The 27,412-nt window shown below is 39.2% G+C and overlaps 1 protein-coding gene across 12 annotated transcripts in view; it reads left to right on the top strand.

Moving 5' to 3' along the window:
• RALYL (RALY RNA binding protein like) overlaps window positions 1-27,412 on the top strand; it is a 581,991-nt gene that overhangs the window by 215,720 nt on the left and 338,859 nt on the right. The window contains exon 1 of one of the 12 annotated variants that reach the window (XM_074944165.1): window positions 26,181-26,233. The exons of 9 other annotated variants lie outside the window; for them this stretch is intronic. In XM_074944165.1, the coding sequence (XP_074800266.1) occupies window positions 26,185-26,233 (49 nt within the window). In that variant the 5' untranslated portion in view covers window positions 26,181-26,184. Of the gene's footprint in view, window positions 1-26,180; window positions 26,234-27,412 lie in introns of those variants that run through there. 2 more of the 12 variants (XM_074944162.1, XM_074944166.1) reach the window with 2 other exon arrangements.

Genomic DNA, 27,412 nt, shown 5'->3' with positions numbered 1-27,412 from the left:
TTCCTGTCTGATTAAAGCTGGGAAAGCCTTTGTGGGGATAATTGCCTTGTGTTTTTCAGTTGACTTTCTTTTGTTTTGGGACTGTTTTGTAGATAATACACAAAGTCAGAGAAAAGAGCTTTAAAAGGACTAATGCTTGGAGTTTTATTTCCCTTTCCTAGGCCACGTAAGTGCTTATCAGCATACAGTGACCTGAGCTACAGCTCCTTTAATGGCCCTGCTCAGTACATCTCTAGAGCCTATCAACCCACTACCTGATCACTAAAAGCAGCAGGCCAATTGTTGGACTAGAAAAAGATCAGGGCCTGAGGAGAGAGAAGTTAGGAAATAAAGTTTAAAAAATGGGTATAAGAGAAAATGGATATATGGCCTAATTCCAAAAACATGGACCCTTCAGCATCAAAAGCCCATATAAAAAGACCCTTTCTTACATCTCTTCAGTGCTGAATTAATGCATGTTTCTTTCTTTGTTCAAAGAACTAATTCTCTGTGGGGCCTGAAGGACATAGCCTATTTACAGAACCTTTGTTCTACAATATGCTGAAAATAGGTGGAAAATGACTGATGACAAAAAAGGCTTCTGAGATTAAGGGTTGCAAAGGATGGTTAGATTCACCAGTGGGTAATAGACTTTTCCATCCCTTTACCCTATCCTTTTCAATTCTTATTATTTCCACTGACCTCGGAATCATGCAAATTCAGTTGAGTCTGTGTCAGAGCAATGCAATACCACAATAAAGAAATATGTGAAATTAATTGATGCTTTTGTTACAGCCAAAACACAATACACTTTCTGCCTATTATGTAATCCCTGAACAGTTACAACAGGGGTACTTTTAAGAATGATCCAAAGATTTCATTCACTAAGCACAACTCTTAAGGGCATTTGTTTTTCAATGTCAATTACACTGAGAATATAAAATGAAATGATCATTCTTTTTATGCCATGAATATTTCAAACCTGCTTTTGTTCACCTTACATTAGTCTTCATTATATTTTACATGTAGCACTATCTGTACAATATTCATTTAATTTAGATCAGTGAATACAAGTTATTTATGATGTCACATAAAATCTCTTACCAAGTCAGTCTGTCAGCAGACCAGCCTTTAGAAAAAATGAAAGGTATAGTGGGGAGAGGATTTTACATTTATCTTTATTACATCTTTACTGTACAGTTTATGGCCAGTAATAGAGAGAGAGAGTGGGTGTGTGTGTGTGTGTGTGTGAGAGAGAGAGAGAGAGAGAGAGAGAGAAACAAACAGACAGACAGACAGACAAGCTATAGTGTAGTGATATTTTGTTAAAGGAGCTTTGCTAGAAAAAACAGAACAACCCAAAATCTGTTTGAAATGAAAAATAGAACTATTTAAAATTAATAGGAATTATTTACTGGATGAGTGAGTTCAACTAGTCGCATGTCTTGATCTGACATTTGATGGTGTGGATTAATTAGCACTGTTTACTTTTATTCTATATACCACACAGAAAGGAGCAAAAATGAGGGGGTGGGGGAAGTAAGGAAGATCACAAAAGCAGTGTCAGAGGGAAGGAGAAGCTCCCTGGGACATAATTCTACCCCATCCCAGAAGCCTGTGGGCAAAAACTACAGAGTTAAGGGTCATCAGGTTTGGGGAGGGTGGCAGGCCAGACCCAGGAAAGCCAGAGCTCAGCATGCTCCCCTCCAAACCTAGTGGATTTCTAGGATGAAATCTGTATGAGCATTAATGCTGCTCGAAGCAGCACCCTGTCCCCATGCACTGTCATCCGAGGAGCACAGGGTCAACCAACTGAATCACCAGCGCCACTTACAATAGCATCCTGCGGTTTTATTGGAAGTCTCCTACCCAAGTATTAGCAGTCCAAAACCCTTTTGGCTTATGACATCTGACAAGACCACAATTCATTGTGACTTGCTTATCTGATCAGTCCTTGGCCTCTCTGCTGAGGCTCCTACCAGGGTGTCCATTAATGCAAATTCTGATGTGGAAAGCTGTCGACTGGGCATTGGACTGAGACCACAAACTCATTTCACATAGAGTATGTCTCTTAACACCCTTCAGATTGCAATGAGCTTGGGAGCTACTGATCTGGGCCACATTCCAGTTAACAACCTGGAGGAAAATGGCTCCATATGTCATTGACAATCTCTGGGGATTTTTTTTTTTAACACTAAGCCTTCCTGTTTACATCTTGAAAAAAAATGGAATTGCATTAGCAGAAAACATATCAATTTCAAGTCTCTGTGAGTTTTGCTATCCCGTTCAAAGGTTGCATTTGAAACACATCAACTTGTTTGCCAAATGCCTGTGTACAGGAATGCATGGCTTTGCTTGTGTAGATGCAGTTTTGTGTCTATTTTACTTATGAAGCATACAAAAGGGTAAAGTTTAATTTTTGCGAATAAATCCCCAGAGCAAAGGTACAAAGACTGCTTTCTGATTTAAAAAAAATATAATGCAGTGTGCTTATGCTGAATTATTGATATGGAAAAATCAAAAATTGAAAAAGGAAGACATAGCTGATTTATAGTGAGAAGGCTACATTGTAAGTTGAACATTGATTACTGAGTATTAATTGTCAGCTCCCAAGCCAACAGTAATGGTATAAATTTTAGATACAAATTGGAAAAGTGTTTCTTGAATCTAATTCTCAAGTTTTTAAGGGCAACGATTATACATTAAATAGATTGTCCACCCATGGAAGCAAATATTAATTGGTCTTTGTCAGTACTATTGCCAATATTTGAGAGTACCCACTGATGATAAGCCTCCAATACAGTTTAATTATAGACCTTTTGTTTCCACCTTATCATAACTTTCCAAAATGTTCAGGTTTGAGGCAGGATTTTTTCTGTGCTTATTTACTGCTTAAAGGTTAACTTACTAAAAAAGTTAGAACAAAATATCATCTAGCACAAAGGAGTTCATCAGTGTTGATGTAAGGGTGACATTTCCAGTTAATAAAATTCTAGTAGTCTTGCCAACTCTCATGATTTTAATCTCACATTTGGTGTGTTTCATAAAACCCCAGCTACTGGAGTCATGTGAAGACATGAGGATTTCAGCTGTTTTTTTTAAAAAGCCAGTTTCTTGTCTTCAGAGTTGCAGAGAAAAGCTTGAAAATGTGACCTGGGTGCACTCAAAAGGTTAGAAAGCTAGGTAAATAATCCAAACACCTTTTTTAAAATCTCATGATTTTTAAGCCAACCTTGTGATTTCTGTGTGTTTTGACTCATGATTTTTGAACACTTGTCAGTAATAATACTGTTCAAGCCACATTGCTTTTAGGCAGAGCTATAGCAAAAATGGCTGAAGTGTGAAGCTTGGTGTCAGAGTTCCTTCCCCACTCTGAACTCTAGGGTACAGATGTGGGGACCTGCATGAAAGACCCCCTAAGCTTATTCTTACCAGCTTAGGTTAAAACTTCCCCAAGGTACAAACTTTGCCTTGTCCTTGAACCCTATGCTGCCACCACCAAGCGTGTTAAACAGAGAACAGGGAAAGAGACCACTTGGAGACATCTTCCCCCAAAATATCCCCCCAAGCCCTACACCCCCTTTTCTGGGGAAGGCTTGATAATAATCCTCACCAATTTGTACAGGTGAACACAGACCCAAACACTTGCAATCTTAAGAACAATGAAAAATCAATCAGGTTCTTAAAAGAAGAATTTTAATTAAAGAAAAGGTAAAAGAATCACCTCTGGAAAATCAGGATGGAAAATACTTTACAGCGTATTCAGATTCAAAACACAGAGGATCCCCCTCTGGGCAAAACCTTAAAGTTACAGAAAACAGGAATAAACCTCCCTCTTAACACATGGAAAATTCACATAAAACAAAAGATAAACTAATCCGCCTTGCCTAGTTTACCTATACTGGTTGCAATATTGGAGACTTGGATTAGGATGTGTTGGAGAAGATGGATTTCTGTCTGGCCACTCTCAGTCCCAAGAGAGAACAAACACGTAAGCAAAGAGCACAAACAAAAGCCTCCCCCCCCCCCCCCAAGATTTGAAAGTATCTTGTTCCCTTATTGGTCCTTTGGGTCAGGTGCCAGCCAGGTTAGCTGTGCTTCTTAACCCTTTACAGGTAACAGGATGTTGCCTCTGGCCAGGAGGAATTTTATAGCACTGTATACAGAAAGGTGGTTACCCTTCCCTTTATATTTATGACACTTGGCGTAAATCTTTCTCATTAAAGACTAGTGTCTTTGCTGAACTTGAAACTGTTGACTGAACAAAGATAACACTTTGAAAATTGCTTTATGGACATACCCAGTAGCAAATTTTTAATGTCTAATGTCTGCTTAGACACAGATACACTGTTCATGCTAAGCATGTTCAATGAACAGCTAGTTAGCCCTGTGTGGAGAGTGTGTGGAGAGTTCCAGACGTAGGCGCGGACTCCGTGGGTGCTCTGGGGTGGGAGTACCCACAGAAAATAAATAGTGGGTGCTCAGCACCCACCAGCCGCCCTGGCGATCAGCTCTTCTCCCTCCCCCCCCAGGCCTCCCACCCGCCAGTGATCAGCTGTTCAGAGGCATGCAGGAGGTACTGGGGGAGGAGGGGGAGGAGCAAGGGTTGGGAGAGGTCAGGGGAGGGGGCAGAGCAGGGGTGGGGAGGGGTGGGGTGGGGGTTGAAGGAAGGGGTGGAGTGCGGGTAGGGCTGGGGCAGAGCGGGGGTCAAGCACCCCCCAGGAAATCACAGAGTTGGCGCCACAGATTCCAGAGGCTTGTGATCACTACTGTTACCCATGGATTGCAGTTTGTAGTCATAGCTTTGGTACACAGGTACCTGATGCCCTGCCATTGGGATTGGGAATTATTCTCCCCTCCCTGCTCTGGTCCCCTGCACAAAGCTGTTTTACTTGAGCTTTGAGTGGAGAGTTGTCCCTTGTTTAATTTGACCCTTTAAATAGTTAAGTCTTTTGTAATGTGACTTTTTTATAATCTGTACATGACCTAAATTGTTCTCATTGTAATCTGACTTTTTTGTGGTATGCCTCTAAAGGAAGTGAGAGGTAAAGTGTATCAAAGGCTAACTGCAATTCCCTAATGTTTGTGCTAGTGGCTCAGAGACGATGGGGACGGATATCAAAGAAAAAAAACCTTAAGAAGAAAACAGTGCTGCCTTGTACTTCATATCCTTTTATTTTATTCCCCTCTATTTTCCCACCTTCATTTTTTTCTTATTTAACATTCCATAATTTATTGAATTAGTCTAAGGGGGTGATCCAAAGCCTTTTGAAATCAATGGCAGTCTTTCAATCAAATTTTATGTGTATCTATTTCCAGAGATTCCGTAATCCAAGTATATACGCTATAAAATACTTTATTCCCTCCCGCCCCCCATATTTTGAAACATTTTGTTCTGATGGCTTCCTGCACACCCGTCCTTCTGAAACAGTTAAAGGAAAAGTGTGCCCATTTTACACACCTTAATAATCTGAAAGTTAAAAAGAACAGCCGTGCTCCTTAGTACAAAAAGACCATGAAATATATTGTATTTGAAAATAGTTTTGAATGCCAATTGCTATCATAATCTTTATTTTCAAATTCATTTCACAGTCTATTCCTACCTACAAATCCTTTTTCTATTTTGGACTTTTAAATCCTGCCTTCCTTTTTCTTAGTTTAGCCCTAATCAGAAACTCAAGTTCAAATACTTGATAATTTCAGGGAACTGGACTGGCTTTCAATCGTTGGATCTGAACCCTCATGGGAAGAGGGCTTATTATCTTCTGCTCTGGTTTGGGTGCCCAGAATTCCATGGGAGCAGCTGATTGCATGACCACACACCATTTTGAGTTCTAGTGAGATTTCCATGCTATTAATATTCAAAACTAACTTTACTACAGCCTCAAACTCAGACCTTAAACTGTAGTTTAAATAGGTCACCACCTTCTCTAACTTTATAGATGAACTATGTCGTAGATGAAAATCCTATATTTTGTCTACACTAATGTGTTCACTGGGTCATAGACCTCAGATCCTCTAGCTTGTGCTATAAATCAAAATGATGTCCCTGGAGAATTCAATAATAATGAAGCCAGTAGGGGTTCTATAGACATTTAATAGGATTTGTGACTGAGAATTTGAATCCCCATCCCTAATTCATAAATTATATTTTATAACAGATGGGTTGGGATGAAGTGAATTTACTTTAGAAAAGAGACACCACCACATTGGAGATATGGGATGAGCCTATCCTCAAATGTAAGTGATTCAGAAAAGCTTCTTTCCCTAGGAAAATGTGTAAGTTTGTTCTTAAGTCCTATTTACTTCAATGGAACTTAAGCATGTACTTAGAATTAAGTACTTTCTTGAATAGAGAGAGGTGCAAGAGCTTTGCTTATCTGAAGCCTCTATTTTTATAGTGCCTCAGAAAATCCTCTTTCTTGAGAAGAAAAAGTTAAGTGAGAAAGATCTTGTAGTTATGATAGCTGCTCAGTGCTGCAGTATAACAAACACTAAGGTGCCAGTAACATGCCTGGGGTACCACAACCCAGAGACGTGCATGGGTGCTTCTGAAGCTAGTCCTGGTGGGTTCCCATAACGAGTAAGACACATGGGTAAATGAGAGGGTATTTTACTTGGACAAGCAGGAAAGGGAAAGGTTGCAAATACCCTAGGTACAGGAGCTCAAACAGTTCCATTTCAAAGTGAGCAACAATAGTTCCTGTTCGGGCCACTGAGGCAGTCTAGTTGAGGGTTAGGGCTCTTCAGGTCTGGTGCCTCTCCAGTCCAGCCTCTATTAAAGTAAAGAGGAGCTTGCAGATTTCCAGGCCAGGATCACTTAGTAGTATGTCTCTCACTGGGGCTCCTCTGCACTGGCTACTGTTGATCCCCCCCTAAGTCTCAGACAGATCTGCATCCACCTGTAACATCTGGCAGTCAGAGCTTGTGCCACATGCAGCTTTCTTTACGGTGTTGGGGTTTCCTCTCTACATCTCGCAGCTCTGCAGCTTCAGGCTCGCCATGGAGCAGCTGCTTCCCTAAAAAAGCCCAGCTGCTTCTTCTTCAGGGTTCTTTTTTCTGCCTGGCCACTGGCCAGGGGAAAGGGAAGTGCAGGGGGTGGAGACTGATGGCAGTTGTAGTTCCCTGCTTAACAGATTCATCACAATCTTATCTTTGCTAAATGAAATAAAAAACAATAACACAAACAACATTGACAAATATCTTGCAAACACTGTTGCAAATATTTCTATTAGTCTATCTGTCATGCCTACAAAAACAACTTAACCGTTAGGCTGCTGGTGCTCTGGTACCTCCGCATATCACGTTGACCAATATTGTCTAATTGTTTCCTTATACTCCCCCATCCATCTCTTGTCTTTTGTGTTTATTCTTAGATAGTAAGCTCCTTGGGATAGGGTCCGTCTGCTTGTTCTGTTTTTGTACAGCTCCTAGCACCGTGGGGTCCTGGACTATGAATTGGGCATCTAGACGTTATAGTAATATAAATAAATAATAGAGTAAAAGCTTACTAAAAACACATGTAGTTTTCAGTAGCTGGTTTTAAAAGACTTGGGTAAGCTCCTTAATTTCCTGACAGGTCTCCATTGCTGTCAGTTTCTCCTTTAGGTATTGTGGCTGGTCCTAAAAAATTCCAAATGTTCATTGTTGACAGTGACCCTAGATATTGTGAGGAAAATACAATAGAGCAGCAGGATACAGGGCTCTGTTCTAATGTCAGAGCCACATAAGTGTAGAACTGAAAGTACCCGTCACTAAAAGCTGCAGTCACATTTCCATTCAGTTGTTTTCTCCTGCACATAATGTTCTGAAACAGTTAAATGAGATGAATAGTTTCACAGTATAGCAATGACTTTATTCAGTTGCTTAGATTAGTTGTTCTTTCTATCTCTGATAGATCTATCAAAGGTGAATAATGATGAACCCCAGTGGTGCCTCTGAGATGTACACATGAAAGGGACTCTCCAGGGGGGTATGAGGTACCGATGAGGGGAGTGCATTAGCTAGAGGTGGATGGCAGTGGGAGCACTATACATGTTCTGCTGCCTCATTGCCTTGTCAACGCTCTTCATGTAGTGAAACCCTCCAGCCCCTTTGAGTGGTATTAAGGGGCAGCAGTAGACAGAGGCTTCCCTTGCAGTGTAGCTACAGTGGAGTGCCCTGGCCCAGTGTGTTCAGGGTATGAATGTGCATACATATTCACAAAGCCAGGTACTGGATTCTGTATACGAATTTCTGAGTTCGCTGACAGATATGTAAAAATCACCTTCTCGGCAGACAGCCCTTTTATTGACTTTGCATCTCAGTAGGCTTTGGCACTTCTTAAAAAATCTTGTTACTACGTGTAAACTATTGTGTGAGTGAAACAGGCCCCAAACACCAGTATGTTTCAGCATGTCTTTAATATAGGACCATTCTGTCTGACTGTGGGATCATCTGTTGCCCTCTGTCCTGTCACAGCAATTACAATTGGCAGAATTGGAATGGCTGGCTATCCCACATCAGAAACTTGAAAGGAGGAGTGTTCAGGGCCTTCTCTATCAAGGGGCACGTGGCGATGGAAGAATGAATACATACCAGGGTACATCCGGGACATCAATGGGGCAAGTTGCAGGACTTTTTGTGCGCATGTTGTGAAACAGTGGTTTGTTTTTTGGAGACATGTTCAGAGCTTCATTATCCTCCTCACACAGGAGGAATGGAGAATTTGAACAGGTGGGTGAACCACAGGCCTATTTTTCTCTTGTTGGCACAGAACAGTGAAAGTCCCTTCCTTCCCCCACAGGCTGCTGGAGGAGCAGAAGAGAGGAGCAGAGATATTGTGGGAGTGGGAGCTTGGGAGAAGCATGACACTGGTAGGAGCAGAAGCTGAAGATTCAGGGAGGAGAAAAGGATGAATGGGGACTTAGGCAGGTGCTGCTTATTTTGCCGGAGAAGGTTGGAACAGGGATGAGAAGAGGCACATGAGTGACTAGTTCTCTTGCTCCCCTCCTATTGAATTGAAGAACAAGCAGGCTGTGACTAACTGTAGTGCAGTGTGTATCTGGAGATGAGTAGGGTGCATATATCACAGGACTTAGTGTGCACCATCAAGGTAAATCAGGGAAAGAGAATCTGAGAACACTGAGAAAGGAAGGAGGAAAAAAAGGGAACATGGAAAGTAGAGAGTAGATGGCTTGGAGGATGGGAAGCCAAAACAACACACACACAAAAGAATGATTTATTCCCTTACAAATGTGAGGTGTCCATATTTAGTGAATGTTAGAGAACTCGGGACACCAAAGAAACAAGTTCCACTCCAATAGTCAGCAATCCACTTTGTCCCTACCTCATGTGAGTGTTGAGACTTTTAGTCCATTGTTTGAAAAGTGCTTCAAAATCCTTTAATGGAATGTGCTATGTGAGTACAAAGTATTATTCTTACTATGTGTTTCTGGAGCCATGTCACCCCTACATGATATTTGCATAATTTTTGTTTTGTGTTGGATTTATCCATAATTCTACATGTTTTGTCCTTAATTCAAGTTTTCCCTCAGAAGACAATGAATTAATAACAGCTATTTCGGTTATAGTTCAATTTGCTCATTTTTAAGGATTGTTTATGCACAAACTATGACTTAGTTTATCAGTACTTTTGTAAATTATCATGCATCACCCCATATTATCACTTTTTCTGTAGTGCCATAGCCCCTTTTTATTTAAGTTTCCTGTGGATTGATATGTAACGTACTCTTGCAAAATTCCAGAAATTAAACCCTGGACTATATTGTAACTTCTGACCAAATTGAAAGCAAAGGCAGGAGGTCATCTCCAGCAAAGCCATTGGGAGAAAGGGCAGAGGTATTGGTTTTGTGGTTATCTCCTCTCAGCAAAAGTAACAACAAAAATGATCTGAAATTCAAATAATAACATGGTTAATTTTTCTTTGGCAACATCAAATGTTTGATGTTTCACTGATATTATAGCCTGCCTGCCTTATATGAGGCACATTAGTGGTGAATGCTGCTTATTTTTCCCAGTGACTCTTCAAATTATTATTTTCTTTGGTCTCTTACGGAATACCAGCAGTATTCCAACCTATTACATTTCTCACCAATCAACTCACCTTTTGCTTGTGTTCAATAGCCTGCTTCTCCAACTCTGAAAGTTATTTCACACTCTTTTTCTTTGCTTCTAATTCAACATTCATTGTGTATAATTGCAGGGTAGAGACACGATTACACTCCAAAGAATTACAATCAAACTTGGCTTCTTAGTGTATAAAGCTCTGGTTGTTAATCACAATCATTTAAATAGTAACTAACCCTCACTAAAACACAGATGGCACGTTGTTATCATTTAGAGCTACCCAGATAAGACACTGTTGCTGTATCCCAAAGAGGGCTTTCTTGCTATGTTTTTTCAGTACTGCTTCTCTTCTGTAACACTCAATAATATCTTGTTGGGTGTGATTGCCTCTCAGACACTTAGGGTAAACATAGGAATATTGTACAGCTGTAGTATCTCATTCAAATAAAAATGCATATTTTTTCACTGGAAATGAAAAGAGTATAACCACTCACTCCAGACAAAAAAGAAATAATTTACAGAAGAACAATTGAGACCACTTCCTGTTTACATTGATTAAGATCACTAAAAAAGTATGTTACAGCTATGTGCATATTTGACTCTACAAAGCCTTTTTCAAGCTTGATTGATAATGAGAGTTTGATAAGGTCCCACATCCTCATGCTGAGATACAGGACCTTTGAGAATGCTAAGGTCTGGTGAGTTTCAGTATGCCATAAAATAAGTAGCTGCCTGTTGTCTTTTTCAATGCTACTGACCTAAATAAAACCCAGCTACTGTACATCAAGCACTAGAACAAATCATAGCATCAGTGTCAAGCCATTAAGCAAGGATGTTTAATAAGAATGATGAAATACATGATACAGCACTACGATCCACTTCAGAACATCCTGCCTTACTTCAAAAGCATATTGTGGCAAGGATATAAACTGTGTGAATGTAGAAAGGATGAATTGTTACAGTGAAAAAGAAGAGGGATCTTTTGAGAGGCCATGTAGTTCAGTAGTGGCATGACCAAGAACATCCTGGCCATATCACTGATTTGCTCCGTGGCCTTGGACAGGTTGCTTAGTCTCTGTGCCAAGGCTTTCCCATCTGTAAAATGGAGATTAAAAATGCTTGCTTGCTTTATGCACAAGATGTTGTGACAGGATGAATTAATGTTTTTAAAAATGTAACACAATTCTCAAGAGGGTGTTGTTAATTAGGGACCAAATTGCGCCTGGCCTTTCAAGACCGTGCATTTGGAGGAGAATGTAAGGGTCTGGCCCATCTGCACTCTATGTGCTTCCCAAAGCACGAAGGCTGTGCTCTCCATACTTCTCTGAGGATGCTCAGAATCCTACAGGGGAAGGGAAAGGGTAGCCAAGGTAGGACTGGATCAAGGAAGTAGTATGCTGTACCCCATAACAGTGAAATGGCTTCTGATGCTTCCCTTAGTTGGTGCATTTCCACACTGCTCCCAATGCCAGGGTAAGCCTCAGTTTGAACCTCAAATTGGTACCATCATCACAAGTAGGTCTGGGAAAGGTGTAGCTAGTGTTAGGCACAAAAGCCTCTCTAACCATGTATGAGAAGGCATTTGCTTTCTCTCATTGTAATCTGGCAGTTTTGTTGATCACATTTTCCTTTGTCTGGGAATAGGAGAAATTTTCTCCCTCTGAATTAAACATCTGTAATTCTAGCATTTTACTGCTAACAAGTATCAAAGGCACATATCATTCTATAACCTGCTTAATCCTCACTATCGGGGAATTAAAGTTCTGGACTATTTCCTGACCTTTTAACAATATGGGTTTATACAATCAAACGCTTTGAAATTGAATTTATGCAAACGGCAGCAAGTATAATGTGAAATGTTCACATGCAAATTAAATTAATTTGTTGCTTTCGTTAATCGACCTCCTTTAGATTAATTTTCAAACTTTACATGTTTGTTTAATCTTAGTACCTTCTGTTTTATTCATGAAATGTTGCTCTCCTGTGCTTTGAAATGGCCTCTGTCTGTTCCAGCATTTTCAATAAGAGATTTTCCATCCTACATTTTTAATAAGGTTTCTTATATATGTGTTTGTTTTAAAACAAAAATCATGTCTTTTGGGTGTTCATTAACCGAATATTGCAAAGCATGTCTGTTTAGGGAAATCTCATCAATTCCAGAGGAGGTCACCAAATGTCATTCCAATAAAAATAAAATTTGCATGCAGTGCTTCATTTGCAAGCAATGCTTGTTTGTCTTCTCTGGCATTTATTACAGTGATCAAGCAGCTGAAATAATCTGCATATTATGCAAACCAGTCCATTCCCCAGGAAACTTTGTGGGCTTTTTAAAAATATATTAAGCAAAAAAGATTAATGCAAAGGTCTTATGTCAGGCAGAATGAAACAGAATTGGATCTTGTCACAAGAAATTCTTGTTGCTGTCATTATAGGTGACTAACCTATTTCAGGCAATTAAATGTTCTGATACATCAAGGGGTGTATCAGTAAAATATGCTTTATTGTGAGTGACTTAAGCAGAATGAAGGATGACTTTACTTGGTTCCTGGCTAATTGGATTATTGTCCACTCTACCAGTGTAACCACAAGGTTCAGTAATAGAGCTGGAGCTGAAAAAAAATGCTGGTTATGTAGTGAAATGAGCTTTTAGCTAAAGAGAATTTCAGTGGGGAAATTCTAGCTCAGCTGGGAACTGAATATTAACAGTACATGTAGCTTTCCTACCTCAACAGTGTCATGCTACTGATTGTAAAAGGTCATTTTGTTGTTTGCTGCAAATGGTCAAAATCCTTGTGCTTCCATAATATCTATAAAGAAAGCCTTTTCCATCTTGATACTTGGTATTTTATTTTGGGGGAAGGGAATAAAGAAATAATAATTGTACTTATTAAAATGCTTTAATTTGTTACAAACTGTAGTTTTCTGGTAAATAAGTAAAATATTGCTACCAAATTACATTTTGGTATGTGCATTTTTAGCTAGTAGACGGCATTACAGCAAAATTCTCAGAGGCCAGCCTCCCTTTGTTTTAGTGTGAAATCAGCCATGTGTACTTGTAATTTTGCACTCAAACATGTGGAAGCTCAATAGGAAGTTTACATCTGTAATGTTATAAGGGAGCAGTTACATTGCAGCAACCTTGAATTCCAGCAGACTGTTACTAAATAAAAATATGTGAAATCGTTGTAACAAAATGCACCATTCATGACTTTAAATTCATCATGGTCTGTGAAAGAAAAGTGCCCTTTCTATCAGAAAACTTTAAAAGCACTAGAAATTGAATTACTAGGAATGTTCATTCAGAGGAGATGTTTATTTTTCAGGAGGTATCCAAATCCATTTTGAAACGAGGAACTATATATGGGATATGTTATGCTAATAACATAGTGACTGATCCTGCAAACCATTACTCATGTGAGGAGTCATATCGTCACTTCAGGTTAATAGGATTATTTCTGAAAGTAAGAAGGGTTTGCAGGATTGGGCCATTATTTTTGGAAGGTTTTATGAAAGATGATGATAGCTAGTTAGGTGACCAGCAAAGACTGTTTATCACATTAAAAAAACAAAAACAAAAAACACACACATAATTTTGCTTCAAAAATAACCAACTGTAAACACACAGTCCTGATGCTATGACCCTCATGTACCCACCTCCATTCTTTTCAGTAGTTACACTCACTGGTATCTTGTCTTAAATTAGATTGTAAACTCTTTAGAGTAGGGTCTATGTCTTAAGTTTGTACAGCTATTAACACAATAGGGTATCTATTTTATTGGAGGCACTAAGTGCTGTTGTAATACACAAAATAATAAATCTACATAGAGATTGAGGAGACAGTGATCTCTTAATGGGGGTGGAGGAAAGTAGTTTAGATGTTTTAAAGATAGAAGATAACACAACTGAAAGTTTACTTTCCTAACTAATAAAACCAAATGGTCGCAAACTGTGCAGATAATTGTTTCACTTACATGGCACATGCTTAGGGTAAAAGATGGCCATCCGTGCTTTGTTACTATGGAGGATGTTGTGGGCATGGTCTGAAGAGTTTTGGAACTAATGTAGATGTTTCCACTTCATTACTTTCAATGGAATGGAGTCTTATCTGTCTGCATTAATGAATGGATACCCCTCCAGAAGATATGCTACTGGTTATTTTCTAATGATGATATAATTAGAAAGCAGAAATAGCTCTTAGTGAAAGGAATGCTTGTAGCCACAACCCACAAGCTTCTCAGTTTGACTGTGTTCAAAATCAGGATTATTTGAAGTGTGGAGAGAGGAAACTGGGCAACATTAGAGAAGATGTCAAGATCATAATGATGATCTGAATTTTTGGCATATACTATTTTCCTGCAATTGTTGGATAAATGTAAGTTTTCAGATGCTGTGTTTCAACTATATTTTCTCATTCTTATGATGGATCCTGAAATACAGATCAGAGACTCGTGCACCAAACTGAAATATAGCTATGTTAGCAGCCCTAGCCTCAGGAATAATGTCTTGAATTATTTTTAGAAGCGGGGGGGGGGTGTTTTGTTTTATTGTAATAATAAAGTTATCTTTAATGACAGGGGAATAAACATTATGTCAGGCTAGCAAGCAGACCTGCTTTTGGGAGTGAAGGTGTGAATAGGGAGCCATGGTCCTTACCCAGAAAAATCAGAGCAGATATTGAAAGAAAGTGTTAACTTAAATGCGGCCTCTTGGTGAGAGAGAGCATCCACAGAATAAAACACATGTATAATAATTAATAATAATATAGTAATAATACATGTTCCATCTCATACCAACATGAAAGTACAAAATCAACAAAATACTTTTGTACAAAGAATGCCAAGTTATATGAAGCTATACAGTGTTAGTCTCTGATGGGTGTCCTGGCAACTCTTGGAGTTAATATTCTGTATAAAACTAAAATGTACTTTCATATACAGTTTTCAGAGTAGCAGCCGTGTTAGTCTGTATCCACAAAAAGAACAGGAGTACTTGTGGCCCCTTAGAGACTAACAAATTTATTAGAGCATAAGCTTTTGTGGGCTACAGCTCACTTCATTGGATGCATAGAATGGAACATATAGTAAGATATATATACACATACAGATAAGTTGGAAGTTACCATACAAACTGTGAGAGGCTAATCAGTTAAGATGAGCTATTATCAGCAGGAGAAAAAAACTTTTGTAGTGATAATCAAGATGGCCCATTTAGACAGTTGACGAGAAGGTGTGAGGATACTTAACTTAAGGAAATAGATTCAGTATGTGTAATGACCCAGCCACTCCCAGTCTCTATTCAAACCCAAGTTAATGGTATCTAGTTTGCATATTAATTCAAGCTCAGCAGTTTCTCAGTTGCAGTCTGTTTTTGAAGCTTTCCTGTTGCAAAATTGCCACCCTTAAATGTTTTACTGAGTGGCCAGAGAGGTTGAAGTGTTCTTCTACCGGTTTTCGAATGTTATGATTCCTGATGTCAGATTTGTGTCCATTTATTCTTTTGCGTAGAGACTGTCCAGTTTGGCCAATGTACATATGCTCTAATAAATGTTAGTCTCTAAGGTGCCACAAATACTCCTGTTCTTTTTTCATATACAGCGTATCTGCATGTGTGTTCTGAATTTCCTTTGCAAGCAGTGCAATCTGTATGAATATTCTTGGGGCTGGAAACAAACAAGAATCCTGGATTTGTTAGTCTCTAAGGTGCCACAAGTACTCCTTTTCTTTTTGCGAATACAGACTAACACGACTGTTACTCTGAAACCTGGGATTTGTTATTGAGTCACAGAGGGATTCTGGACATCTCAGTTTTCTTTTATGGAAGAGTCATATAGAACTTGATAGGAAAGGTTTATCTTTCTCTAGGTTCTTTTTAAATTATTATAGAAGCTTTCATGGATTCCAAGGCCAGACGGGACCATTGTGATCGTCTAGTCTGACCTCCTGTATAAGACAGGCCATAGAACTTCCCCAAAATAATTCCTAGAGCAGATCTTTAAGAAAAACATCCAATCTGGATTTTAAAATTGCCAGAGAATCCACCATGATTCTTGGTAAATTGTTAATTACCCTCACTGTTAAAACTGTGCATGTTATTTCCAGTCTAAATATGCCTAGAGAATTATATCCCTGCTATAGAATGCTATAGGAAGACTTAAAAATACAGAAATGGTATCATCTATTATATCTCTATCAATTTTTTTAAGAGTGACTTCTATAGAATTCTATTAAATTTAAGGTACCTACTGGCTTCATTTCTATTAATCCTGTGGGACTCTTTTATAAGTGTCAATCCTCATCTGTAAACTTCCCTCACAGGATTAATTGCTTAGGACTCTGTTCTGTCTTTTATAGCCAGCTTCCACATTAGGAGGGAGGGTACAGGTGCTATTTGCAAGCAGTTGTCCCAAAAAGACATTCTGGGTAATTTAGCCAGACTATCTCCAGGAGTGCAGGGAGGACCATGCATCAGAGCAAGTCTTTGCATTGTGACAGTCTTTGAAGAAGTGCTCTCCTGCACTGGCCCTATTAAGTTGGACAGTGAGTAAGGGGGTTCAGAGCAATGGAGGTTGCCCCACGTCCCTTGTGTTGTCTTATACCATTATTTCTCCTTGAAAAAAAATGCAGAGCTGTCACATTCTAGCTCTTGAAGTTTGAACAGTTCATCAAAGATGTAAAGTGCTAAGTAAGTGCTAAGTATTAAGAAAATATGACAAGCCACATACTCTATTTTTACTTACTGAAGTTGCTAGGTGACTTGTCATAATATCTTGTTATATGTCATATTATAACATAAAATTTATTTGGATCCTATATATACTTCTACATATTTATCTTTAACTTTATAATCCAGCAATGGCAAAATTAACTTCTAAGTAGAGCAGGCTGGAAAAATAGGTTTTTTTGTTCAGTGAAAAATTCAGGTTTTGACTTTTTTCTATCCTGAATCAGGATGAAAAGCTAACATTTTGATATTTTTCACAAAACTAAACTCTAAAGAAATTGTTTCAGATTGATTGAAATGTTTTGGTTTGGTTTCAACTCTTTTTAATTTTTTTATAGAGCGTAAAGGAAATTTCAAAACAAAATTGTTTCAGACTGTAAAATAAAAACATTCTGTTCTGAAAATGTTAAAATGGAATGTTTCAACATTTTCAAACCATTTTTTAAAATGAACTTTCATTGAAATCTTAACAATTTCATGAAAATGTCTATTTAATTAAACACCATTTTCTGATGGAAAACTGTTTTGAAGAAAATTTGCAGACCATTTCTACTTCCCAGTTCCCTCCACATATCTTGTAGGTAGTTTAGAAACTCTGTTGTACTGAGAAAAGGAGTACTTGTGGCACCTTAGAGACTAACCAATTTATTTGAGCATAAGCTTTCGTGAGCTACAGCTCACTTCATAGGATGAAGGATGAAGTGAGCTGTAGCTCACGAAAGCTTATGCTCAAATAAATTGGTTAGTCTCTAAGGTGCCACAAGTACTCCTTTTCTTTTTGCGAATACAGACTAACACGGCTGTTACTCTGAAATCTGTTGTACTGGATTTTGGTTTTGTATTGCTGCCCATTACCATGTGCCTATCAGCACATTCCATGTAGCATAGATTGGCCCTTGTAAAATAGATTAGTCCTGTTCCTCTAACTTTTCACCCATTTGTGGTTATTGAAAGCTGGGTTTGGGTTAAGGTCTCTTTGTGGGTTGAAGAGAACATGTGATGCCATGAATGTCATTGTGGTCCTAGTGAAAAATTTTGTCAAACAGAAGCTCAATGAAATCACTGTTTCCTGTGTCAATATATATTGTAATATATGACATAAAAAACAACTTGTGTCAGCATTATGCATAGTGATCCAGTTTAGAATATGTTATTCAGAGTTGTTATATGTAGTAACTTGTACAGAAATCAGAATCTTGTAATGAAACTCAGTGAACTTCTGTTAAGCAGGGCAGAACCTGCACACATGCTCAACTGGCAACTCTTTTCAGAGCTGTGTGTTAACTAGATACCTTGTAAAGCTCTCTCATTTGGATTGAGGTGGGTGCCTACATGTGTGACCAGCGTTCCCGTTCCCAGAGACGATGACGACACTACTGTCGTCTAGCTGAATGGCTCCCAGGAGCTAGCAGAGCCCAGCAATCTTATCAGGAAGAGGTTTCTCCACAGAGATTTAGGGATGCTAGATCATTCAGTGGGTTCCTACAGAGCGTAAGTGTTCTTAAGTGATAGAGCTCACTACCTCGTACAGCTTCGATCCAATTTGAAGTCTTTTATTTTTCTATAAATTGGCTGCTAGTAGCTCCAAAAAGTAACTTGAATAAATACAGCAGTTTCACCATAGGATCAGTGTGTGGATTCCAGTGATTTATGGTAACATATGACATAATTAGAGCTGGGCAAATTATTTTCCGAAAATACGTTATTTGATTAATGGTGTTTGTGAACATGTTTCAGCCCAGGGATTGCTTCTGAACTGTTTGCTGTTACTGTTGCTTCAAGTGTTGATTATTTTTAATTCACGATGGCCTCTGTGTATTGGTCACCTGAGTTACATTGTCACAGTTCACGGGAGGTGCTACGCCTCTGATCTTTATGCAGTCTTTCTGGGAGAGAGTGTACCCTTCTTACTGACAGGCCGAGGGCCTCCGCTTTGCTCAAGGTGGAGCCCTGCAATTCCGCTACTCAGAGACTAGGTCCCTGGCTTCCGCACCTGTTTCTCACTGTGGCTTCTTCAACAGGTCCAAATGAGCTTGGAGCCCTGTTGGAAACTTACCTTTCTGGGAGCTATGCAACCAGCAAAGTTTGCAGTAGGATAGTCTTTTCAAAAAAAGTAATCATTTAGTACTCAGCTGGACTAAGGTGGTAAGCGATATTGGATTAAAATGGTAACACAAAGCCTAAACACGTCTCTCATTTAATTTGCCAGCTCTCCTTGTTTAATTAGGCAGGTCTCTTTTTGCCCCAGTCTGGATGGCAGACAGCATACTTGCAGCAAACTTCCCTGGCCTTGCCTAGCTGTTCTGGATGGACTTACCCAATCCATTGGGAAAGGAAGATACTTACCCTTCTCTCCTAATGTCTTAGTCCTTCGTCTCAAGGCCCAGTCACACAGTTTTGATGTGTACTGCCCAGATAGGGGAGGGGTTGTGATCAAACAGGTAATTGCCCATGCAGATCCAACAGGTCCATTTGGCCAGAAGTTATTAAACACTAATTGCCTGGTCTCCACTGTATCTTCAAGGTAGCTCCATTCACATGTTGATTTAAAAATAAAATAAAAATTATGTTAATAATGATCAATGATAATCCATTAATGCCAACTCAGATTCATTTAGGTGGCCCCCACACTCTCAATTTATTACTTACTAATTTTTTCTGCAAAGAGATTAACCCCTTTACCAAGTGGGTTGGAGTACAGTTTTCATAAAATACAGAAATTTCCCATGTTCTCCACACAAATTATTTTTGCTCCTGAGTAAATGACCCTCAAACCCATGAATGGCTTTCAGGATGGCTGCTGTGCATTTCCAGCACAGATACTCTTCCTAATTCACATTCATACATATATTTCATGAAACTATCTTAAGAAGTAGGATAGCTCAGTGGTTTGAGCATTAGCCTGCTAAACCCAAGGTTGTGAGCTCAATCCTTGAGGGGACCACTTAGGGATCTGGGGCAAAAATTGGGGATTGGTTGTGCTTTAAGCAGGAGGTTGGACTAGATGACCTCCTGAGGTCCTGTCTAACCCTGATATTCTAGGAAAAGCTTATGCCCAAATAAATGTGTTTGTCGCTAAGGTGCCACAAGGACTCCTTGTTGTTTTTGCTGATACAGACTAATATGGCTACCATTCTGAAACCTGTCTCTTTCCATGATTATCATTGCCAAACAAAACTTGCTCTCATAAATTTCATGAAAAGCAAATAAACAGAGTAGTGAATCCTTATGTTTATTATTAAAACAAATGTTTGCAACTTAATTTTGGTAGACTTCATTAACCAGTAGACATAATTTATTCCTTTGAACTTTGCTCTGTTGTGGTGTTGTGTATATCCATCTCTCTAACTTCCATATTGTATATCATATTCTTTACCATGGTATCAGAGCATCTTATAGGTGAATGATATAATTGGTTTTTTTTGTAATTCTTTTCCTCTTCATCCTCCCACCACCTGCCCCCGTTGTTTGGGTTTTAAAATAGCCTATAGTCAGATTCTGCTGCCCTTCCTCATGTTAAGTAGTGTCATCATATTCCACAACCATCCCCTTGAAATAACAGCAATTACTTGTGGAGCAAGGTACAATTCAATGTGAGTAAGGGTGGTGGAACTGACCCCATAGTTCTTGTGGGAAAGCCCAGCTAAACCAAGTGAATGAGTGGCATTTTGGTCTGGGAGCAGCGGGGTTAGTGACTGTCATATATTATTACCTGGTAATACTCACTTAAGGAAGCTTCCATTCCAAACAAAGCTGACTGGAAAACTTCATCAAAATAAAATTTCAGGTAGTATAGGTGAGTCATAGACTTTTGTTTTCTAACCAACTCTTGTCCCATGTCTGTAACTGTATTACTGAGTTATTATGCCATTTATTTTCAGTACTTTGATAACTCTGCAAGAATTGCAAGGATCCATTGTGATGAGTCAGAATAACGTCCACAGGCACCTCTCTGTATTACCTCTGTGTGTGTGTGTGTGTGTGTGTGTGAATGTACTAAATGTTTTAACACATTCATTTAAAAGCGAACTGTTTTGTATGGCCATTTCCAATATTTATCCATATAAATAATGGGAAAATATTTTACTCTGTAGCCCCTTTTGAATGTGAGCTTAGGACCAATGCAATGCAAAAACCCTCACAGTGATGGTAGGGAACAACATGTGTTTTGATGCTTGAAAGTGCCTAGGTAATTTTTATTTGATCATCAAGCTAAATAAATATGAGCTTTGCATAATTTAAACACAAAGGCACAAGTATTATAGGAATAATAAGTGGAATTTGTTCAAATGCCCACACTAGAAATGCAGGTCCATAATAAGTAGTGCCCTGCAGTGCTCACGTGTTGTTCTGTTCTAAAACTAACATTGTATTTTATTAATTTTAACAGCATACAGAATAAGCTTCCAGGCAAGAGAGAAGCAAGCCTGGGAAGTGGAACTGCATAATTTAAAAAAGATTGAGTTTTGTAACAAATGAGAAATACATTAAGAAAACAAAACATGTTTGTGTCTGAATTCCAAATTGGATACTAATTTTAGATCTGATTTTGCAACTCTGAATCATGTTGATCATCACCTTTTGAAGTCATCTAGAATTAATCACTTGAGTAAGTGCTACATGGCATGAGTAAGGGTTGCAGAACTGGGCCTCAAATGCAATATCTTATTTTCCATTTTGCTAAAATTAAAAACGCAAACAAAAATGGGGTCTGAACTCTGAAAAGAATTATCCAAATCATCAATTTAGAAGGCGTAGTCTTCCAAAAAGCCACACTCTGATCTCAACCCAATTGTTAGGGCAAAATATCAAAGCAGTCACTACCCCACCTAAACTTTGCTCTTTAAAAACTTCTGCTATTAAGTGGCATTCTTTTTCATAGTATTTTGAAATTAAGGTGGGCAGCTTACTCAATGAGTAGTCATTTTGATGTCAGTGGGACTACTTTCAGAGAAAGGTTTCAGAATCTGCCACCCCCGGCCTGATTTATTAACACACATTTCCGCATGGTACATTCTTTTGTTTTTGGTTTTGCTCCACGTTTCAAATTTGTGCTGTTTAACACAAACTGGTATGGATGTTGGTGAAATGCATTATTATTACCTCAATAACTATAATTGACTACTGCTGGCAGTTCTACCAATAGGGCAGCCTAGAGCAATGCTCTGCTCAGAAAAGAATAAAACCCTGAATTAAATAAATATACTCTAATCCCATTTCTATGGACTATTCCAAACTGTTACTGTTGTTGAACTGTTATGTTCAAACTGTAGCTCTTTCAAATTGTATGTAATGGTCAGTGGGTCAGAGAAGTGCCCAGTGCAGAGAGTGATAGATCCATGAAAATGAATCTTCTATGGTGCTTTATATTCTAGAACACATATTCCATATTGAGGGCTCCTCAGTAAAAATATCAGAACTCCAGGTAGTAGGTACTTCTATTACTTTTGGGAGTATACACAATAATCTCTTAACAAAATTCCACTCACTTTTAGGGGAAAATGATTTTGAGAAATCTTTTGTGAAATATTTTAATTTAATTTGTTTGTTTATTTATGTCACTTGGTACAATTCATTTTAAGAAAATTATTCCAAGTAATGCCCGTCACTGTGATATGGGCCAGATTCTGCTGTGGTGAAAATTGGAAGAGACTCCAGTGAACAAATAAGATTGGATGTTATCCAATAAACAGATTTTATCCAGGTGGTTCTGATTTGGAAGTGCAGGTCAGATTTCTAAAAGTTGCTTATGTCAGAACTGCATTATTTCCTGATGGAACAATGAAATGTGAAAATAAAGATTAAAAAAGAAAACAGAAGCAAAACCAATGTTTTTTTTCAAACCTACAAAAAGGTTTGGGTTCAATTTAGATGAAAGTTAAAGCTAATTTTTACTATAGAAACTGGGTTTCCAAACTCAATATTTTGACTGCTGTTCATCTTGTTTGCATTTTAGTGAAAATTAATATTAAGGAATAGATATTTGTTGTTCTAAAGCACTTTGCAAATAATTGTAGTGCTCATGAAAGATGCCAGATTGACAAGCCTAGAACTAAAGTTCTCTGTATATCCACCAAACAGAGCTTAGATAAGAGTGCAAATTTCTTCACCAATGTGACTAAACTTTGATCTGGAAGGTTCATTCTCCATGAATCAATCAATACTTAATGTAAGGGGACTGTTGCCCCCTTACTAACATTCAGGGAGGGGTGTTTTAGTTGCTAGCTCCCAGTACTAAAAAGGGGGAAGGGTCGATGGGGAATCAGGGCCCTGAGACAGGAACAGTGGGGAGAGACCAATGTTCCAGGTCAGTCTGAATGACAGGGCGGGTAGGCTAATCAGAGAGTCAGGAGGCTAGGGAGGTCCCGTCCTCCATGTGAGCTGGATTTGCCTGTGTCAGACAGAGTGGGGGCCGAGCTAAGGAGAAAGCACGGGCCCAAGCTAAGCTGGGGAGCAGAGCTGTGCCAGATCCAGAGGGACCAGAAAAGCAGCCCAGAGAGAGCAGACCCTGTCCTGAGAGCAGAGCTGCAGCCCCAAAGCCAGAGGCACAGCCCAGAGAGAGCAGACTTGCCCTGGGAAGAAAGCTGCAGCAGCCAGAGCCAGAGGGGCCAGAGAAGCAGCCCAGGAAGCTGGAGGCGGAGCAGCAGCAGTGCAGAGACAGAGTGGTGCAGCTGGGGCTGGAGCAGTCTGGAGCTGGGTGCGGTGAGCAGCTGCGGAGACCGAGGGGGACCCTGGGCAGTGGGCCTAACACAGGGAGATGCCTCAGCCAAGAGGCTCTGCAGGCCAGGCTTGGATCGTAACCCTGACAGGGCGGGGGCGACACTGGGAAGAAGGATCCTACCACTTAGAGCCTGAGAGCGTGAGGCCACCACCAGAGCAAGTGTCCAACCCAGAGCATCCCTGCAGCACAGCCAGGGCCTGAGAGGAAGGCCTGGGACTTACAAGGAACAGACTGTGAACTGCCCTGACATTCCAGAGACACTGTTTGTCATGTTCCCTGCCACAGAGCGGGTTGATGTGTTTCCTTTAACCTTTCCCATTTTCCCTTATTCTTTTTAAAATTAATTGTTGATTAAATAACTTGCATTTGCTTTAAATTGTATGTAGTGGTCAGTGGGTCAGAGAAGTGTCCAGTGCAGAGAGAGTACCCCGGAGTGGGGACACCTTAGCCCCTGTCCTAGGTGACCACAGCAGGGTTGGCGTTTTGAGCTCCTCAGGAATCCTTGGCCCAGCCTTGCTGGGGTTATGAGGACTCTGCCAGACAGGAGAGTGGAAGAGAAGTACTCAAGGGCAGGGAGGGCACTGGGTAAAGGAATTGGGAGCGAGGACTCAGATCCTTTCACTAGCCCACTTCACCGGGGTAGTGCAGAAGCCAGGAAAGTTCCCCACAATAGCGGGACTATTCTTCTGCTTACATTAACCTTGGCTAAAACTGCCATTTTGTGGGAGAGCTGTGGTGTATTGTTTTTTCTAATGTGGTAAGTTATGCATTAGGAAAATAAATGAAATCTACAGCTCCTGTTAAGCTGCTAAACGCTTTTGGTCCCTTTTGACCTAGACCAGATTTGATCCATTTTTCTAGAGGTAAAAAACTTTGTATTTCATTAGAAGTTTCATGATCAGTCCCTCTACTTTGTGTTATTGTTGTATGAAAGATGCTAAGGAAATGCATATTGTGAATGATTGATATATAAGTAGTCAGTACTAACCTTTCCATAGAAAGAGTGAAATAATTCTCTGTGGGCTTTATCCTCGAGACTCCATAGAGCTGCAGTAACTGCACCAACACAGTGACTAGGCAGACTGTGAGTAGAGTAAAATCACTGTTGCCAACTCTTACAATTTTATTGCAGAAATTTCAGTATTTTTTCTGAAATCCCCACCTTCTAGAGTCATGTGATTATATGATAATCTCCGCTTTCACATTCTTTAAAAATAAAACTAAGTCTCTAGCTGTCTTGGTTATGGAGAAAAGCTTGAAACATGAACCCTAAAGACTCAGAATCCTGAAGGCAAATACAAATGTATTATTTTTAAAATGTCATGATTTTTTCAAGGCATACTCAAGATTTCTGGGCTCTTGGTGTTCATGGCACTGCTCTATTTTGTCTGAATGAGGACTAGATGACTAATCCTGCACCACTGAAGTTGATGGCAATATTTCATTTGACTGCAACGGTGCAGAACTAGTTTCTTGCAGAGGAGCTTGCTGCAGTGGATATTGGTCCCATTCTGTTCATTTAGTGATACAAACCTATTTTAGGTTTCAGAGTAGCAGCCATGTTAGTCTGTACTCGCAAAAAGAAAAGGAGTACCTGTGGCACCTTAGAGACTAACAAATTTATTTGAGCATAAGCTTTCGTGAGCTACAGCTCACTTCATTGGGTGCATTCAGTGGAAAATACAGTGTATTTTCTTGTGTGTAATATGTATATAGACTGTTTGGATTTTCCATTATAAATTTTAAATAAGCCACACTTTAAAAAAAGGCAAAAAACTTTGTTACTGTAACAGAGGGAGCTCCAAATATTAAATGCCAGATGTGACATTTCATAGTCTTCCCTCTCATTCTTGAGATCACAATTATCCCTGTCCATGAAGATTTTCTCCTGCATTCTACTATTTTTTTTTACTGTGCTCTTTCATTGTTCTAATGCTCTATGCATGGTAATTTTTTTCCCTTTGAAAGTTAGACTCTTCATGTTTCAAAGCTTGTACTCAGTGTATTATGTTTTTGCAGTGATTTGCTTGAGGTGCCCAGTTATTACTGCTGGCATTCATAACATGGCAGCCGGTGAAGTTGCTGATAGACCTAGTGAGTCTTGCACAGCTTTCATAGGCAGCAGTTCAAGTGTGTGCTATTTACTAAAAACAACCATTGGGCTCCAGTAAATTCCTGTAGATGTTGCTCCCCCTCTTGCTCACTACATGATTTCATTGGCTGCTGGAATGATAGTCAATTGCAGAGTTAAATGTATATAACAGTGGAGGTGCTGATATTAGAAGCTCTCAGGGTAGAAAGCTAGGGAAAAATGCCATCATCTTTATAATCTAATATAATAATCTAATGTAAAAGGTATTGCAAAGGATGGGGCAAGAGGGTTGTGAGAATAAATGGCTGATTTAAAAATTGAAATGTTTCTCTCAAAAACATCACTTCTGAGAATCTTCTAGAGTCAAATATTTAACATATGATTTCTACATGTGTTCACTCTTTTACATTTAGACACTTAGAATCAAGTATCCTGGAATCCTTGTAGGCCCCAAACTCTCTTGGAAATCATTAGGAGTTTTGGGTGTAAAAGGAATGCCAGATCAGGCTCTCAAAGGGTGAACTTATCTTTTCAGCTGCTCGTAGCTGATCTTGACTGATATTTTGCTCTTCTAGAAACATGAAGAACTCCCACTGACATAAAATGAGAGTACACTGCATGGAAGTAGAGAGAGAGAAAGCAGATTTCCGTGGTGAGCTTTGATCGTAGAATTTTGCTGCCTCTTCCTTGTAAATTCCCTTTAAATATACTTTCCATTCCACTCACTTTCACTGTCATTTTCCATACTTTTCATGGCCTACACTTCACTCTGTTATCACTCTGATGCTACTGTAAGTTGCAAGTAAATATTCACTGAAAGCATTAGCAGGGAGATTGACTTGTAAATAATTAAATTTAGAACTCAGCATTAGGCTCAACATATAGAAATAAAATACATGCTGTGTGATTTTTTTCCTCTGGTCTTTCTTACAATTGTTGAATTGTTTGCTGTACTGAATACCGTCATAAGAAAAAAAACATAAATAAGATTTTATGAAAATGAGATAGGAAGCAGTAGATACAATTCATTGCACTATTGCAGTATGAAGCTGCTGCCACATGTCCTCAGACTTTCTAATGGGCTTTCACAATCAGCCATCTGTAAGCTTCCACTAGGAATGGATCCTGTAGTCTAGCTGTTTATTGTGAAATATTGTATAATGTCAAAATGTCTGAAAATACCCACAGTGCATATTGTGCAGCTATAAACTATATAAATGGTAGGGAGGATAGAATTGACATTGCGATAAAATAGTTTATTTGTTGAACCATGCTTAAGAGGCAAGAGTAAAATGGAATAAGGTGGACGACATCGTGGTGTGTCTTTTTAAAGTAATGTCATACGCCCACACACACTCTTTTTGTTTTTGTTTTTTTAAAACTGACATGCTCAACTAAATCTCTGCCTTAAAGTGAGAGGAAAAGTGAAATGAAGAAGAAATGTTGTGGATTATTAATTTAAAAGTGGAATGAAATAAAAACAAAATACACTAAAAGTGTTGCACTAGGAAAACCTAATGGAACAACGGCCATTGCTCCATAGTTGAAGTAGCCACCTTGCTCTGTTGTAAGTCTAATTTTTAGCTACCCTGTGGCTCTATTGCTAGTATAACTGTTTGACTGCAAATTGTCGTACTTACCCCAAAGACCATTTATTGTCTTGCAAAGTTTGAAGAAAATTCATTGAATTATTTTTCAAGATAGACTTGTATTGAAGGGACTGGATTGGGATGCAGAATAATCCCAGGTTAGTTCCTGGCTCTGGCACAGACTTCATGTGTGATCTTGAGCAAGTCCCTCAGTTCTCCATGATTAAACTGAAGTACATAGT

Source organism: Natator depressus, chromosome 2 (genome assembly GCF_965152275.1).
Source record: "Natator depressus isolate rNatDep1 chromosome 2, rNatDep2.hap1, whole genome shotgun sequence".
NCBI lineage: Eukaryota > Metazoa > Chordata > Testudines > Cheloniidae > Natator > Natator depressus.
The sequence above is the reverse complement of the archived record's forward strand: the minus strand, read 5'-3'. Positions and strand labels throughout refer to the sequence as shown.